The following is a 13,981-nucleotide window of genomic DNA, read 5'->3' as shown; positions in this document are numbered from 1 at the left end:
ATATACATATATGCGCTGGCGGTTCTGGATACCGGCCCCCACTACTAAAGGCAAAACATTGTTTAAAGAATATTTAAAGCTGAAAAATTTAAGTGATAATCGAATATTTTCGAATGAATAAATGAAAAGGCGATTAGTAAGACTTATGCCAAAACCCACTGAAATAAAATAAAAACAAAAGATTTTTACTTTTTTATAACAACTTTATTTTATAATCTGCTTTAAATCGGTTAATAAACCGTCAACAATGGCCCATTTTTATAATTTCTTTAATTACTTTTTATGAAACAGTTAAAATCTATTTTTAGAAACCAATGGTACATTATAGTATGACATCTGAAGAATATTCTGTTAAATTTTCATGGAGAAAGTTAAATGCAGCAACTACACTGGAGCGTCCCGGAAAAAAGTTGAATTGCGGTGCCTCTCATATTTCGGTACAGGATCATCTGAAATCAAAATAGTATCGTTAGGCAACGCGGGGGTTTTTCGAAGTTTAAATTATCCACTTTTTGGGTACACAGGAAATAAAGCGATAATGAAAAATATTAACAAATTTGAAGCTCTCCAGCGTTACTTCGTAAATTATGAAATAGTGTTTAAATCGATCGGTGCTGAAGTTTTGAAAAAAAAACTTGTGAAACGTTCATAAGACAAGATGAAATTTCGTAAATTTTGCTCCAATTTCGACACAACATTTTTGAGAAATTATGCATTCATTAGGTAAGCGCCTCATTTTCGCAACTGTTCTTGCATATATATGTAGGTATATATATATGTATGTACATATACATACTACAAAAAAAAAAAAAATAAATTTAAAAAAGCAATTAAATGCCCAATCAAATGTGTGAGAGCAGATAAGTCAGCAGTTTGTTGAGGTTGTAGGACATGACGATTTACATATGTATGTCTATTGTATATTTATATTGCGTAAATAATTGCGATGAAGCCAATTAATTGAGAAAAAGGTATATCCGCGTAATCTCACTAATTTTAAGTCTCCAACATTCTGATTTATTACACTTTGAATATATGTATTTATAATGAAATATATCTACGTATATACATATACTTTATAGCATGCATATCGCACACTTAACTACGAAACAGTCACAACTCGAAATTTTTCAAATTCTGAGTTTAATCATGTGTATTATTTGAAATGTGTCACTTTCGTTAATTGTTGTTGTTGAACTGGAAAATCAATCATATTTGAGTAAGAATCTTTTTAAAGAAGGTATTCTTCATTATGCAAGACGATTTGACTGTAAAATTTTAATAATTTTTACAGGAACTGTTTTTTTGCTCCTCCTGAACATTTGTCATTTTTCGAGTTGTGAAATGTACAAATGAATATACATTTATAAATATGATTATTTTGCCACTGACTTAAATTTAAAAAACAATTTACTATAATTTACATAAAAATGAAATCAAAAACAATAGTTAAATGACTAATTGCATATGAGCGTTTAGGCGCCAAAATACCCCAAAAGGAAATATTATAAATGCATGTGATGTGATGTTTATAATGAAAATATGTCAAACTGAGATTAGTAAATAAATGCAAGTGTCTTACACAAAAGTGTTGACAAATGTCTGAAATGCTGCTTACTGAAAATTTGTCGTTTTCATAATTTAGACAAAAATTGTTGTTAGCTATTAATAGCTGCATCCTCATCGGAGCATGCTAGAGTGTTAATCAATAAGATCCATAGCAGGAACATATTACTCATGACAACGAAGACAAGGTTGCTTGCCATATTCAAAACGTCCAGTGGAGTCTGACTTTTTACAAATGCGAATACTTACTTACCATTTTCGTAGTTTAAACAAATATAACGTAACACTTCTGCCAATTAGTTAAGTTTATTACATTCTAATTGCCAGTAATATTTGCACAATTATATACGCTCTATGCATTATAGTATTCCGATAAGCAGCGAATTTTGAATTCAATAGTCTAAAGTTGTGGTTCGTTTACAATTTTTAAAATAAAATTTTAGCATTATGTCATGTCTGTTCAATTAATAATTCACTCCAAACACATATAAACTAAGGAAAGCAAAACGAAAAAGTACTTAATTTTGATAGTTGAAATTACATAGATTACTTTGAAATAGGTGCACATTACGGTTGAACAATATTAACGCAAAAATAGGTGATTCATTCTATAATTTGCTGATCATGTGCATTTATTTGCCAGCATAGTTAATGCCTGTGGAGAAGAGTGGCGTCATTTTTTTAGCCTTTTTATTCTTTTTACCACTGGCGCTTGCTGTGGCGGCAACGGTTTGCTTCTTTTGTGTTATAGCCATGGCAAGAACATCGCCTAAATCTGTACGCAATGGTGTTGTGAAGCCAATGTTTTCGGCTAAATAGCCATCAAGAGATTCGGATTCACTTGAGCGACCAGAACTTATGGTGCGATTGGTAACGGCTGTGTTGACCACAACAGGCTTTGGAGTGGGTATATTTTTACCCCAAGTTGATAATTCATGATACATGTTATTGCTGCTATTGCCAGGCGATGCTAATGTAGGCCAGTATTCTTTTACGTTTGGCGATTCACCGACTACAGCTACTGTTGAATAAGTTGCTTGGGTTTTTGTCTTGGGTAATGCAATTGGATTGCTGGTGTTGTTCGCCGTAGTAGCGCTGCTACCGGGAAGTGCTTCTTCAAAACCCCACTAAGAAAAACGGTTATAATAAAAAAATTAATATTTTTATCATGCTATAAGGTTAATAAATTTCTTACTGTTGGAAACTCTTGTGCGGATGATAAATTCAAATTTGCAGTGCTAGCAATCAGTTTTCCCATTTGACGATCATTAATTTCATTTATGTGTTTTTCACGTCGACGTTCCTCGCGTTCGCGACGCTGGCGTTCTTTCTTGCGCATAAAAATGTCGTCTAAAAGCATTTGGTAATATAAATTTAATAAACTTCTAGTTTCAATAAGAGACTATTTTGGCATACCTTTGAATATACGTAATATCTCGTTGGATACAATTGGTGGTTGCATATCGACCTCAATTACAGCAAACTGACATGTTAGTGGTAAATGTCCGAGGCAAGTAAATTTACGGCGATGTTCATCATCCATTGAGTGGTACTCCTTTTGCAATACGAGTGCATTAATTACCAACGGTGCGTGTTGTAATGCACCATAACAGGCTTGTAGCATTTTTACATTTAAAGGATGTAAAAAAATGTTTTGCCCATCCACAGATTGGTAGAAATAATAATATTTTGTATGAACTTCTTCATTATCTACGGACGATAGCGCCAGGCTACTAGTATTTAGCGAATTTTCATCATTGCTGATGATGCTTTCAGATCCTGATACATCAACATCTCGCTCATATGATAGGCTTTCAGCATTTTCCGTAAATAAATTGTCATCATTTTCATTTTCTTCATCATTAAGCTTATTCGCAACTTTATTTGAATGTTCGTCTTCTTTATCCTTTTTCATTTCTTCAACTTTCTCTCGTCGCTCCTTTTGCAAGTCCAAAGCTTGCTGTATGAAAATATATTCTGGAGTTGTTGGGTCTTGCCCAGCAATCAGTTCGCGTTGCTCACGATCAATTATCTTTAAAATGTCACTGCGATTGGCAATTAAGATTTTTGAAAAACTTTTTGAATCATTGTCGGCTGAAATCAATGGATAGCTATTCATAGTATTTTGATGACTATTAGGATCGAATTTCTCAATCATCATGCATCCTTTCTTGCGGCGCATCAACTGAAATGTAATTTCATCCCCAATACTGAACTGGCGTTGTTGTTCAATTGTAGTACTTTTCAAATCAGCTGTATGAATTGCTTCATAGCAAATAGGACATTTGCGCCAAGTTTTATCGCTTAGCGCTAAATAATGTAATATACATGGCCAGCAATATGCGTGACCACAACGAGTTAATTTCGCTGCGATAGGTGGATATAAGCAAATGGGACATTGCGGCTCTTCTTCAGTTTGAATATTGATTTGTTCAATAAGATTCCAATCGATTAAATTGTCAGGCGATGAATAGACACTCAAATTAATACCAGATTTCACAACAAATTGAAAACTAGAATTAGAAGTTTGCATTGTACGAGTATGACAATTTAAAGTTTTTAAAAAATAACTCACTTAGCTTGTAAGAATTGCTCTTTATTATAACGATGACGTTTACTGCCATTACTGACCCCATGTCGCTTCGTAGCCGCAGTTGAGCCACTACCACCATTCCGCCCAAAAACATTAAAACTAAAAACGTTGTCAGCGTCACGCGGAGCGTAATGAAAATTGAGCAGATGATTCAAATTCTGCTTTTTGCTCCCTGGTGCGTACACAGAGTTCAATTCGTAGTCCGCATATTGCTGAGACTTCTTTTTTGCCAATGCACCGGTCACAACCGGCTCAACTACCGTGGCTAATCCGGTGCTGGCAGCAGAAACATCTTCAGTCTCGCATGTAAGATTGTCTTCGTTAACGAAAGCTTCATTGCTGTTGCTAACATTACTGCCGGTACCACCGCCGCGTTGGCGTGGTCGTTTATCAACATTTGGTCGCGCTTTAGCTGAAGAGTACTGCTTCGAATTCCGTTGCGAATCGTTACGAGTGTTTGACGGTTGTTCTCGACGTCGGGAATTACGAGGTAAACACTTATTGACTTGTAAATCTAAAAATAAATAATATCATATAATAATTTGGCAAGGTAAAAAAAAAAATATATATTTTTACCTGAAGACGATTTGCGGAGTGAGGACTCAATTGGTTGACACGCCTTCGAGCGTGCAAAAATATTTTGAGGTTTTTTGTTCTCCATTGTTATTTAAAAATATTTTAGATGAAGCGCAGCTAGTAGCTGGGCAAAGGTTTGGAATCTTGAAATTAAAAGAATTCCTTGACAGCGAACTGTAGTTTATGAAAATTTCTCCAGATGGAGTTTTATGCACTTTATTAATTTTTAAGCGAGACATTTTTACTGAGCCATGATTTTAACTAACAAAATACACGAAAAAATTGTCGCGTATATAATTGAATGCACGAAGTATATTTGTTTTTGAAAAAACGAGGAGAAGACTTGTAGGCGAGTAGACCTAGTACATCAATGGATGACGTCGTCAATTTTTTATGACTTCAGAAACCTTTTTCGGCTTACTTTAGCACAGTTTTACTTGTATCGCACTAATATATTAGCTTTTGAATTATTAATTTTATATGTAAAAATTTTTTGGTAAATATTGTGAACAGAAGATATCCAAAAACTCTGAAAACTTCAGCTTTTTGCTATTCGGAACAAAAAGTGAAAACAACGAACGAGGTCGGGCCAAAAAATTTTACATAACGAGTACAAAGCAACGAGTACAATTTGACATTGACTGAATGGCATGTGCTTGTCAATTAAACTTTTGTGTTTGCTTAAGTATTAAAAAAAAAGCAATTAAACAAATTCATTTAAAATAACTTATACATCCTTGATTGCTATGAGATGATCTATTAATTGAAATATAAAAAAACTACATACATGTATGTACATTGAAGCGTCTGAACAATCTTAAAATAAGCAACTCTCCAAAAACATATGATGACACTATCCCCAAAATAAATAATAAAAAAAAACATGACATTTGTTATCACTTCGTACTTTGGCCAATTTACCACTAGTATTTCAATATTTTTTAGAAAAATAAAGGAATGATACAACGTCGTAAATTAATTGGAAATAATCCATTAGATTTTCGAAATGCTCGAGCACGTCAACCAGAAATTGTACGATTTGTTCAAAAAGATGCCAAATACACAGAGGAACTGACAGAAGATTTCTCGGATCTCCTGCGTCTAACAGGCTCTCGCAGTTGGATAAAATACAATCAATTGTGTAAGCTATTTGCCGAAATTACTTATCATGGATTTGCGTCAATTAATAATTTACAAACACTTGGTGAGGAATACACTGGTATTATTCAAGTTGATAGTGCATACATGCACATTCCATCACGTTTGGTATGTTGTCAATATCCCCTTTTGAGCATTTTTCTTTAATAATGAATAATTGCAGTTACAACTAGTTGCTATCATATTGGAATTTGGTGGAGACGCTTTATTTGCTCGAATTTTGGAAAAACTTGAAAAATACATCAAAGATAATGAGGAAATTGTGCCGGATGCAAAGGAAAAACTTCTAAGGGTGCTGCGGATATTGCATTTCTCTCCACAATACATAAAAGCCTTACACAAATCATTATTTTATTTGCGTTCCGGAAAATACCAAATATCCAAACGTATTACTGGCTTAAATTATGTCTTAATACGCCACTGGTTACAACCAGAATTTTCATTATATGGCTATAAAATACTTGGAGTTATAACATTTCTACAAGTAACTGTGTCACTAATAATAAATGCATATGAATATTGGAAAGAACATAAAAGAAAAAAGTTAGAAAATATAAAAAGCTCTTCTAGAAGCATAATCAACACAGAGAAAAATGCAAATCTCGAAAAATCTGAGGCGCCACAGTGCATCCTTTGCCTTGATTCACGTACTAATACGACTTTGACGCCGTGTGGACATTTATTTTGTTGGAATTGTATCCTTGATTGGCTGGATGAACGTGATGAATGCCCTTTGTGCAGAGAAAAGCTAAAGAAGTCTAATGTAATTCCGTTACAAAACTATTTATAAAACTTAATTGTTTGGAAGTTGGTATAGGGTGTTTTTTTGTCACATGAATTAATATAAAATAATACTTGTAAGATTTTACAATAAAAATTGTACCAGGATGCAGTGTTCCCAGGGTTCCATTGTTCTCAAAAAATCCTTTTCCTGACTTGTTCCAGACATACTGCGCTAAATTTTGTCTGATATTTTTAAATTAGCGTCTTTGGCGATATATCAATAAAATAAAGCTGTTACAAAAAAATAGTCAAAGCTATATCAGAGAACGTAAAATTCTTTTAAGATTAGCATAGTGCTCGATTCGCCATTAGGTTTATTTACGAATGAAGAGTAATGGCAACATGAAAAGAATTTGATCTTAATACGGGAAACGAAAAAAATTATACATCAGGTGGCAACATACGTTTGAGTATTTTGTTTTCTTTGTTTTCACCAGACATCGCAATAGTTGCGCTGCTGCAGCTGAACTGAATATTTTCACTAGTTGTGAGGTAATTAATATAATTTAGATAAGAAATTGTATTAAACATTTCGTCTTTGAATATTAAACAAATCATTTATTAATTTGTTTCTGTAATACTATTGCATAGGCGCTGATGAAACATACGGATTACTTGCGCAGCGCCTCTATAACATTTGACGGAATCATAAAGTTAGCTGAAATTAAACAACAAATTGAGTTTTTTTTTATCGAAAAACTAAAACGTTTATCTGCATATATTTGAGTACATCTATATATATAGTTTTGTCTTGTCGCTAAGATTAGCATAGAAAACTTTGGAAGTTGCTAGTTTCAGGAATGGGTAATAATATTGTATATGAAATTGACGAAGATGACTTCGATGATGAGGATGTGGACGATATGCTTGGTGAACAATTGAGTTTGGCCGTTGGTACTGTAATGAGTCAACTTGAGCGTCTGGAACGATTGAATCCCTTGGAGAGACCAACAGCGCGAATGCCTGTGATACGAAAGAAACCAGACTTGCGAACCTTTCGCGTAAGTTAATACTATATAAGTGTCGTATAGTGGTTTAATGCTTGAACCCATGTTGCAGCACACCATGTTGTACAAAGAAATAAAAGCGTTGTGTGGTTTACCAGCAAACAGCAATCGTCCCAGTGATCGTTGGTCGTTGACTCGGGGTTTGTTTAAACGGGAGAATGGAATAGCTGCACATCCAGCCGGATCATTTACACCAAATCAGCAACGTCGCATTGCAAATCTATTTGTGCCTAATAACAAGGACCAGCGTTTAATGTCATTGGAAGCCAAGGTTTTTATTTGCAAATTTAATAAAGATGGAAGTAAATTGATTACTGCTTGCCAAGGTATTTTTACTTACAAACATATATACATGTATATGCAATTACTACGCAAATAATTTTACATTCTTTTGCATCGTAGATTCAGTGATTCGCGTTTTTGATTCTTCAAAGGGAACATACCACCGCATAAACCGTATCGTAACGGATATATGTAACTGGAGTATCTTGGATGTAGACTTTAGTCCCTGCGGGCAATACTTAGCATATTCAACATGGTCGGATGCTTGTGAGTTTCAACTAAATATATTTGTTTGACTTTTTTTTGAATTTTGAATAAACGGCTTTCCATCAGTTTTTGTTTTACCCGTAAATAGTGACGGGAAAGATGTGCAGTCTTTCAATTTACATGCCGAAGAATCACGCGCCGGTATATTCTCATTGCGATTTTCACCTTGCGGACAACATATAATCGGCGGGAGTAATAATTCATTAATTTATGTGGTCGATCGTGAGACACATGCTGTACGAATGATAAATACACAACGGACTCACAAAGACGATATAAATGCTGTTAGTTTTATAAGCGATCAAGATTCAAATATATTCGTTTCTGGCTGCAATGATGGCGTGTTGAAGTTATGGGATTTACGGTGTGCTGGTAGCACTGTCCGTGGGAGAAGCGGTTCAGGTAGTAGTTATAACAATAATAGAAATAACTTCACCAGCGTCAAGCATATGCCAGTGGGTGTATTCAAAGGTCACTTGGATGGCATTACTTACATCGACCCACGCAACGATGGGCATTATTTATTAACTAACTCCAAAGATCAAAGCATTAAAATATGGGACATGAGAATGACATCTCCCAATAACAAATTAAATAAAGTAATACTGCCACTTATTCCATGGGATTATCGATGGGATACAGTACCACGTGAATGTGAGTTTGCTGTCTACATTACGCTAAATGAATATGGTTGTAAGCGTGAATGTATTTTTAGATTACAATCCAAAAGCAACGTTGGAGGGAGATGTAAGCGTGATGACCTATCGTGGTCATCGTGTTACCAAGAGTTTATTACGAGCCAAATTCTCCCCAGCTCTACAAACTGGGCAGCGCTACATATACACTGGCTGTGGTACAGGCAGAATTATCAGTAAGTTTTTATAGCCTTAACAATAAAGGCATGCTTTTTCAAATATCTCCACTTTTCATGTTCATCTATTTAAGAAAGCTAACCCATATAATAATTCGTATATATTTATTATTATATTTTTAGTCTACGATGTGTTGACAGGGCAAATAAAAGAGGCTATTGAGGGCCATAAAGACATTGTGCGCGATTTGTCATGGCATCCTGTTCGATCAGAGATTGTATCAGGATCGGTAGGTTGAGCAAATGCTTTTATAAAAGTAAATAGCAGTATTTTATGATAATGAATATATTTAGTGGGATTCCCATGTCAATCTAAACACCTTCAAACATAATCCTTTATTGAAACGACCAAGTTCTGGTCCAGGCTATCAAGGCTCATTAAGACGCTCGCTCCGTATAGCGCATCAAAACGGTGACTTAGACGATGAGGCTGATGAAGATGAGGTAAATAACATCAATTTCAAATATAATATTTTAACTAAAATAATCCAGCATATATGTGTGTTTTAATTCTAGCCCGAGCAGTCATGGTAGCAGTCTGCGCCACATACATATAACTAGATTTTTGCCTGAAGAAACTTAAATAATGGAAAGGTGTAAGAAAATCAGCATCAGCATATGTATTGCAGCTATATCTAAACATACACATAAATACTTTTGACTTAAAATCAGTACATAAATACACATCCACGCGCATACATATATATTTCGGTTAGTTTGTACTCTTATTTTTAAGTGTTGTATAACTTAAAATCATTTTACGTAGCAACATGTAAATATGTAATGTTATGCCAATAGGTGATCTAATTACTTTAAATTAGTGTTCTGCAGCAGTCAAAATTTTACTTCTAATTTTCACTTAGCTGTGAAAATACAATAGTACTTTGACTGCCGCTCTAATTAGGTCAACAACGTTTTGTAACTCAACCTAATTGAACAAGTTTAAATTGAATAAAAATGGATTTACTCAGGCCTATAATATGGTGATTTTTCATTATATCCCTAATTGCAAATTTATTGTACTAGAATCGACATACAAAAAAACATAACGAGATAATGATTAATTTTGAATAATTTTAAAATAAATCATAAATTATTATTTTTGAGCAAAAAATAAAAATAAAACAATCATTTTTTTGAGCAAAAATATTAAAAATAAAAAATAATCATTATTTGTGAAATTTGTGTTATGGTATTGCCACGCCCCCCCAAAAGGAGAAAAAATCGAATATTAACCATAATTATTGAGCTAGGGGAAATTTCACACACAGGATATATTTCCTGGTCTGCATGACCGCTGCAAATTTTATCGGCATTGGATTCAAAACATGAAAGTTATTCAGAAAGTAGTTTTCGTCGGCAATTGCGATTGTAGCAGCAACGAGTTCATTGAAATAATAATTTCTTAACAAATTTTTGCGTTATTCACAAAAGAGAAAAGGAAGATATACTTTTGTTCTAAAAGAGCATGCAACAAAATCAGCAAACACTTTATCAGAAATCTGTTATCAAAACTGAGTTTTATTTTGAACAAAAAATAAAAAATAAAAATCAAAAATAACCGTTTGAATTATAATCAAAAATAATAATTATTTAATATTTTTTTTTATCTCAGAATATTATTTTTAATTTTTATTTTTTTGCTCAAAAATAATAAGTATTAATGAGTTATAATAAAATTAATCAAAATTAATCATTATCGGTAAAAAAAATAATAAAACTCAAAGCATAATTATTATTAAGTGATTTTTAAAATAAAACTTATAATCATTACGGTCTCTGTTTACTTATATATGTAAATATTTAAAAAAATAAAGACTGTTTAAAGACGTTTAATTTGTTAGCACAGTTAACGCTAACGGTTCGTACGCCACATCTTGATTACTATTTGGATTTGAAGACATTTCATTTTCATGATCTTAATTGGTATAACACAAGGCCAATTTTTATGATTTTTTTTATGAAAAGACCAATGATTTATTGATATATGATATTTGCGATCATTAAATTTTCATGGAGAAATATTAAAATATACGGTAATGGCAGTAACTATTCAGGTGCGTCTCGGAAAAAAGTTGAGTTGCGATGCTCATCATAACTCAGTCTTGGATTATCTGAAATCAAAAAATTATATCGTTAAATAATCGGTTTGCCCGCGCAACGCTTGGGGGTTTTTCGAATTTTCTATTATTCACTTTTTAGAAACACTTTGAAGAAAAAACCTGAAAGTTTTCTTAATATAAAATATAAAACATGAATAAATTCGAAAAAAAACTTCAGCGTTATGTATAGCAATAGTGTTCAAAATTTCAAAACGGCCGGTGCAGTAGTTTTGAAGTTATGAGGGGCACCATTAACGACGGTTATAAGACAGATATAAAAATAATCATAACTTCGAAATTGGAAATATAGACACAATAGTCGTACGAATCATTGTCATTCATTTAAGCAAAAAAAAAAAATTAAAAACCCTACTCCCTCCTTAAAAAAGCGATCCTCTTTTAAAAAATCACATTTTAGTTGACAACAGTCAATAATCAAATCGTAATAGTACTTGAGTTCAGATAGTTTGCCAATCTTTAACAGAATTATATTTCTTTATGTACATACATATGTATGTATGTATGTATTACAAATCAAATGTTTACAATCAGTTTAAATATATGCACATACATTTATGCATAGAGCTTGTGCCAGCTAATCGAAATATTGCAGGACAAAAATTGCTTAGCGGTATGTTCAGTGGTACAAGATTTGTCTACTACTGAAATTGAAAATGCATTCAACATACATATTTCTTACTTCACAACTTAACTGAATCCTTAAAATGGTTATAATGTGAATTGGTATGTTCTCCACATTATCGATACTAAATGAAAAAAGTTTATTCAAATAATGTTTTCACATTGCTGGCACACATTGAACACGGTGCTTATCCCTCAATATCTGGTAGTAAGTATTTATGGGATATAATTTGAATTTTGAGCTATTCATTAAATGGTTAGTGCTTGTCGTTAGGGCTCGATAAATGAAAAATAATTAGTTAGTTGCGATAAGTAAGTGTATTTAAGGGAACTTATAATTTTCTGATGAAATGTTTTGAAATCCCAATGCTATTTCCTTTTTAGCGGGTAGAAGAAGACATTGTTCTACCGAAAATTGAGAATTGATAGTTAAACTAAGGAAACATAACAGAATCTAAAGGGAATTGATGCTATGGTAGGCTGCAGGTCAACAATGATATGTAATGCTATAAAAGAACAATGATAAAACGAAGAAACGTGGGGGGGGGAATGTAACAAATCAATATTAGAGGACAGACAGATTATACGATATTTTAAAAACAAGCCGTAAGTATCATCAAATATTATAAACAATGATTTAAGATTGTCGATTATTACTCTTACAAATCGTAGGTGACTATTTTAAAACCATATGGTGGTAAGGAGTCCCTGTAAAGTACCACTTTTGATCAGGAAAAATCGGAAGGACAGGGTCTAGAAAGTATGTGGTAGTGGACGACCAAACACAGAATATTATTCCAAGAACACTACCAAAACGGTTAAACATGATCTGAGCAACATGGTATGGGCACGCTTTTCGTACCATGGTTTCGGACCTATACATTTGATCATATGATGATGGTATCATCATATTATTTTGTCATGTGCCAGCTGGAAAATACCTATAAAAGAGATTTTAACCAAGACCGAAAACATACGAGCAAGCAGGATAAGCAGTGGTTTACCAGAAAAAATTGACGTATTGTCCTGGACAGCGCAGTCACTATACCTCACCAAAAAAAAATTTTTGAGAAGATGATAAACGAGATGTAGAAACAGCTCATCAAGCTCAAATCCCTATGAAACATTGTGAGGATCTTATATAAGTTACTTTATACCACCTCGGTGTAAGGAAGTTTTAGTGAATAAAGGCTGTACAACAAAATATTACTCTATCGAAAACATTTACTGTTTGAAATTTTATTTAACTGGTTTTTTCTGTTTTTTCTTTAATAAAATAGGCACGTCTATTTTCGTGAACAGACCTAATTCCTAAGTTTTTACAAATAAACCTAAGAATGTAAAAAATATATATACACCTAATTTTGTTATTACACGGTTTGAAAATAAAATAATTTTAAATTTTTTACACGATTAATTCCATTTAGCGCGATTCAAAATTTTTTGTGCATAAATTTTAATTATTTATATATGTTCATATCACAAATTTAGTGGAATTTCCTTCTTTTTAAAGCAATTGCACTGTGTATGTACATACATATGTACGTAGAAATAACTAAACATTACTTTTAAATGTTGTTGATTTTGTAGTTTGTATTTTTAACTTGATTGTTTTGTTTTCTATTTAGAACCCATCGGGATTACTATTTTCATGAACACAGCTGTACATGTATACTCGTATATCTGTATATATTTTAAAGTATAGATAATGTATATTCATACCTGCACGCAAGACTAGACAAGACTACCATAAACAAATACTTACACCTGCAGCCACAGACAAATTACCATTCAAAAATTTCAAGTGTTACGCATGTTTGGCAACACTTTATAGCGGTACTTTTTGCGGTATCGAATTATTTTATTTAGAAATAAGTAAGTGACGTTTATTAAAAAAAAAAATAAATACTAAACACATTCAGTTGTAGACTAAACTATTAAAAATTAGTGAGACTTACAAAATGAGCTCGAAATAAAAGAGACTGACACGCGATGAAAAATTGATACTTTTTTTTTTTTAATTTTTATTAAACTTATACTATATATAAAATTAATATTTTCGTTTATTTTTTTTAAAATGAAATACTAAATTTAGTCGCGTTATTAATTTAAAGACAATAAAATCGAACGCATT

The 13,981-nt window shown here is 32.7% G+C and overlaps 3 protein-coding genes and 2 long non-coding RNA genes across 5 annotated transcripts; 3 read left to right on the top strand and 2 right to left on the bottom strand.

Moving 5' to 3' along the window:
- Nucleotides 1-182: 182 nt before the first annotated feature.
- Nucleotides 183-1,813, bottom strand: LOC118681605 (uncharacterized). The gene is made up of 2 exons (XR_011396943.1): nt 1,619-1,813; nt 183-449 (listed from the first exon to the last, which is right to left on the bottom strand). It is a non-coding gene; the product is annotated as an uncharacterized lncRNA (long non-coding RNA).
- A 40-nt stretch (nt 1,814-1,853) lies between these two features.
- Nucleotides 1,854-5,321, bottom strand: LOC106616499 (E3 ubiquitin-protein ligase RNF10). Its single transcript, XM_014233173.3, has 5 exons — nt 4,736-5,321; nt 4,142-4,673; nt 2,983-4,079; nt 2,762-2,916; nt 1,854-2,693 (listed from the first exon to the last, which is right to left on the bottom strand). The coding sequence occupies exons 1-5, from the start codon at nt 4,818-4,820 to the stop codon at nt 2,199-2,201; spliced, it is 2,364 nt and encodes a 787-aa protein (XP_014088648.2). The 5' UTR covers nt 4,821-5,321; the 3' UTR covers nt 1,854-2,198.
- Nucleotides 5,322-5,611: 290 nt separating this feature from the next.
- Nucleotides 5,612-6,933, top strand: Pex10 (peroxin 10). Its single transcript, XM_014233168.3, has 2 exons — nt 5,612-6,001; nt 6,057-6,933. The coding sequence occupies exons 1-2, from the start codon at nt 5,693-5,695 to the stop codon at nt 6,681-6,683; spliced, it is 936 nt and encodes a 311-aa protein (XP_014088643.2). The 5' UTR covers nt 5,612-5,692; the 3' UTR covers nt 6,684-6,933.
- Nucleotides 6,934-7,024: 91 nt separating this feature from the next.
- LOC106616513 (DDB1- and CUL4-associated factor 11) lies at nt 7,025-10,082 on the top strand. Its single transcript, XM_014233199.3, has 9 exons — nt 7,025-7,168; nt 7,268-7,677; nt 7,736-8,009; nt 8,086-8,232; nt 8,299-8,886; nt 8,948-9,103; nt 9,227-9,333; nt 9,398-9,547; nt 9,620-10,082. The coding sequence occupies exons 2-9, from the start codon at nt 7,477-7,479 to the stop codon at nt 9,635-9,637; spliced, it is 1,641 nt and encodes a 546-aa protein (XP_014088674.1). The 5' UTR covers nt 7,025-7,168; nt 7,268-7,476; the 3' UTR covers nt 9,638-10,082.
- A 1,490-nt stretch (nt 10,083-11,572) lies between these two features.
- LOC138857767 (uncharacterized) lies at nt 11,573-13,210 on the top strand. Its single transcript, XR_011396942.1, has 3 exons — nt 11,573-12,055; nt 12,232-12,453; nt 12,520-13,210. It is a non-coding gene; the product is annotated as an uncharacterized lncRNA (long non-coding RNA).
- The last annotated feature ends 771 nt before the right edge of the window (nt 13,211-13,981 follow it).

This window comes from Bactrocera oleae, chromosome 6, assembly GCF_042242935.1.
Source record: "Bactrocera oleae isolate idBacOlea1 chromosome 6, idBacOlea1, whole genome shotgun sequence".
Taxonomy (NCBI): Eukaryota; Metazoa; Arthropoda; class Insecta; order Diptera; family Tephritidae; genus Bactrocera; species Bactrocera oleae.
This window is presented reverse-complemented; position numbering and strand designations above follow the sequence as displayed.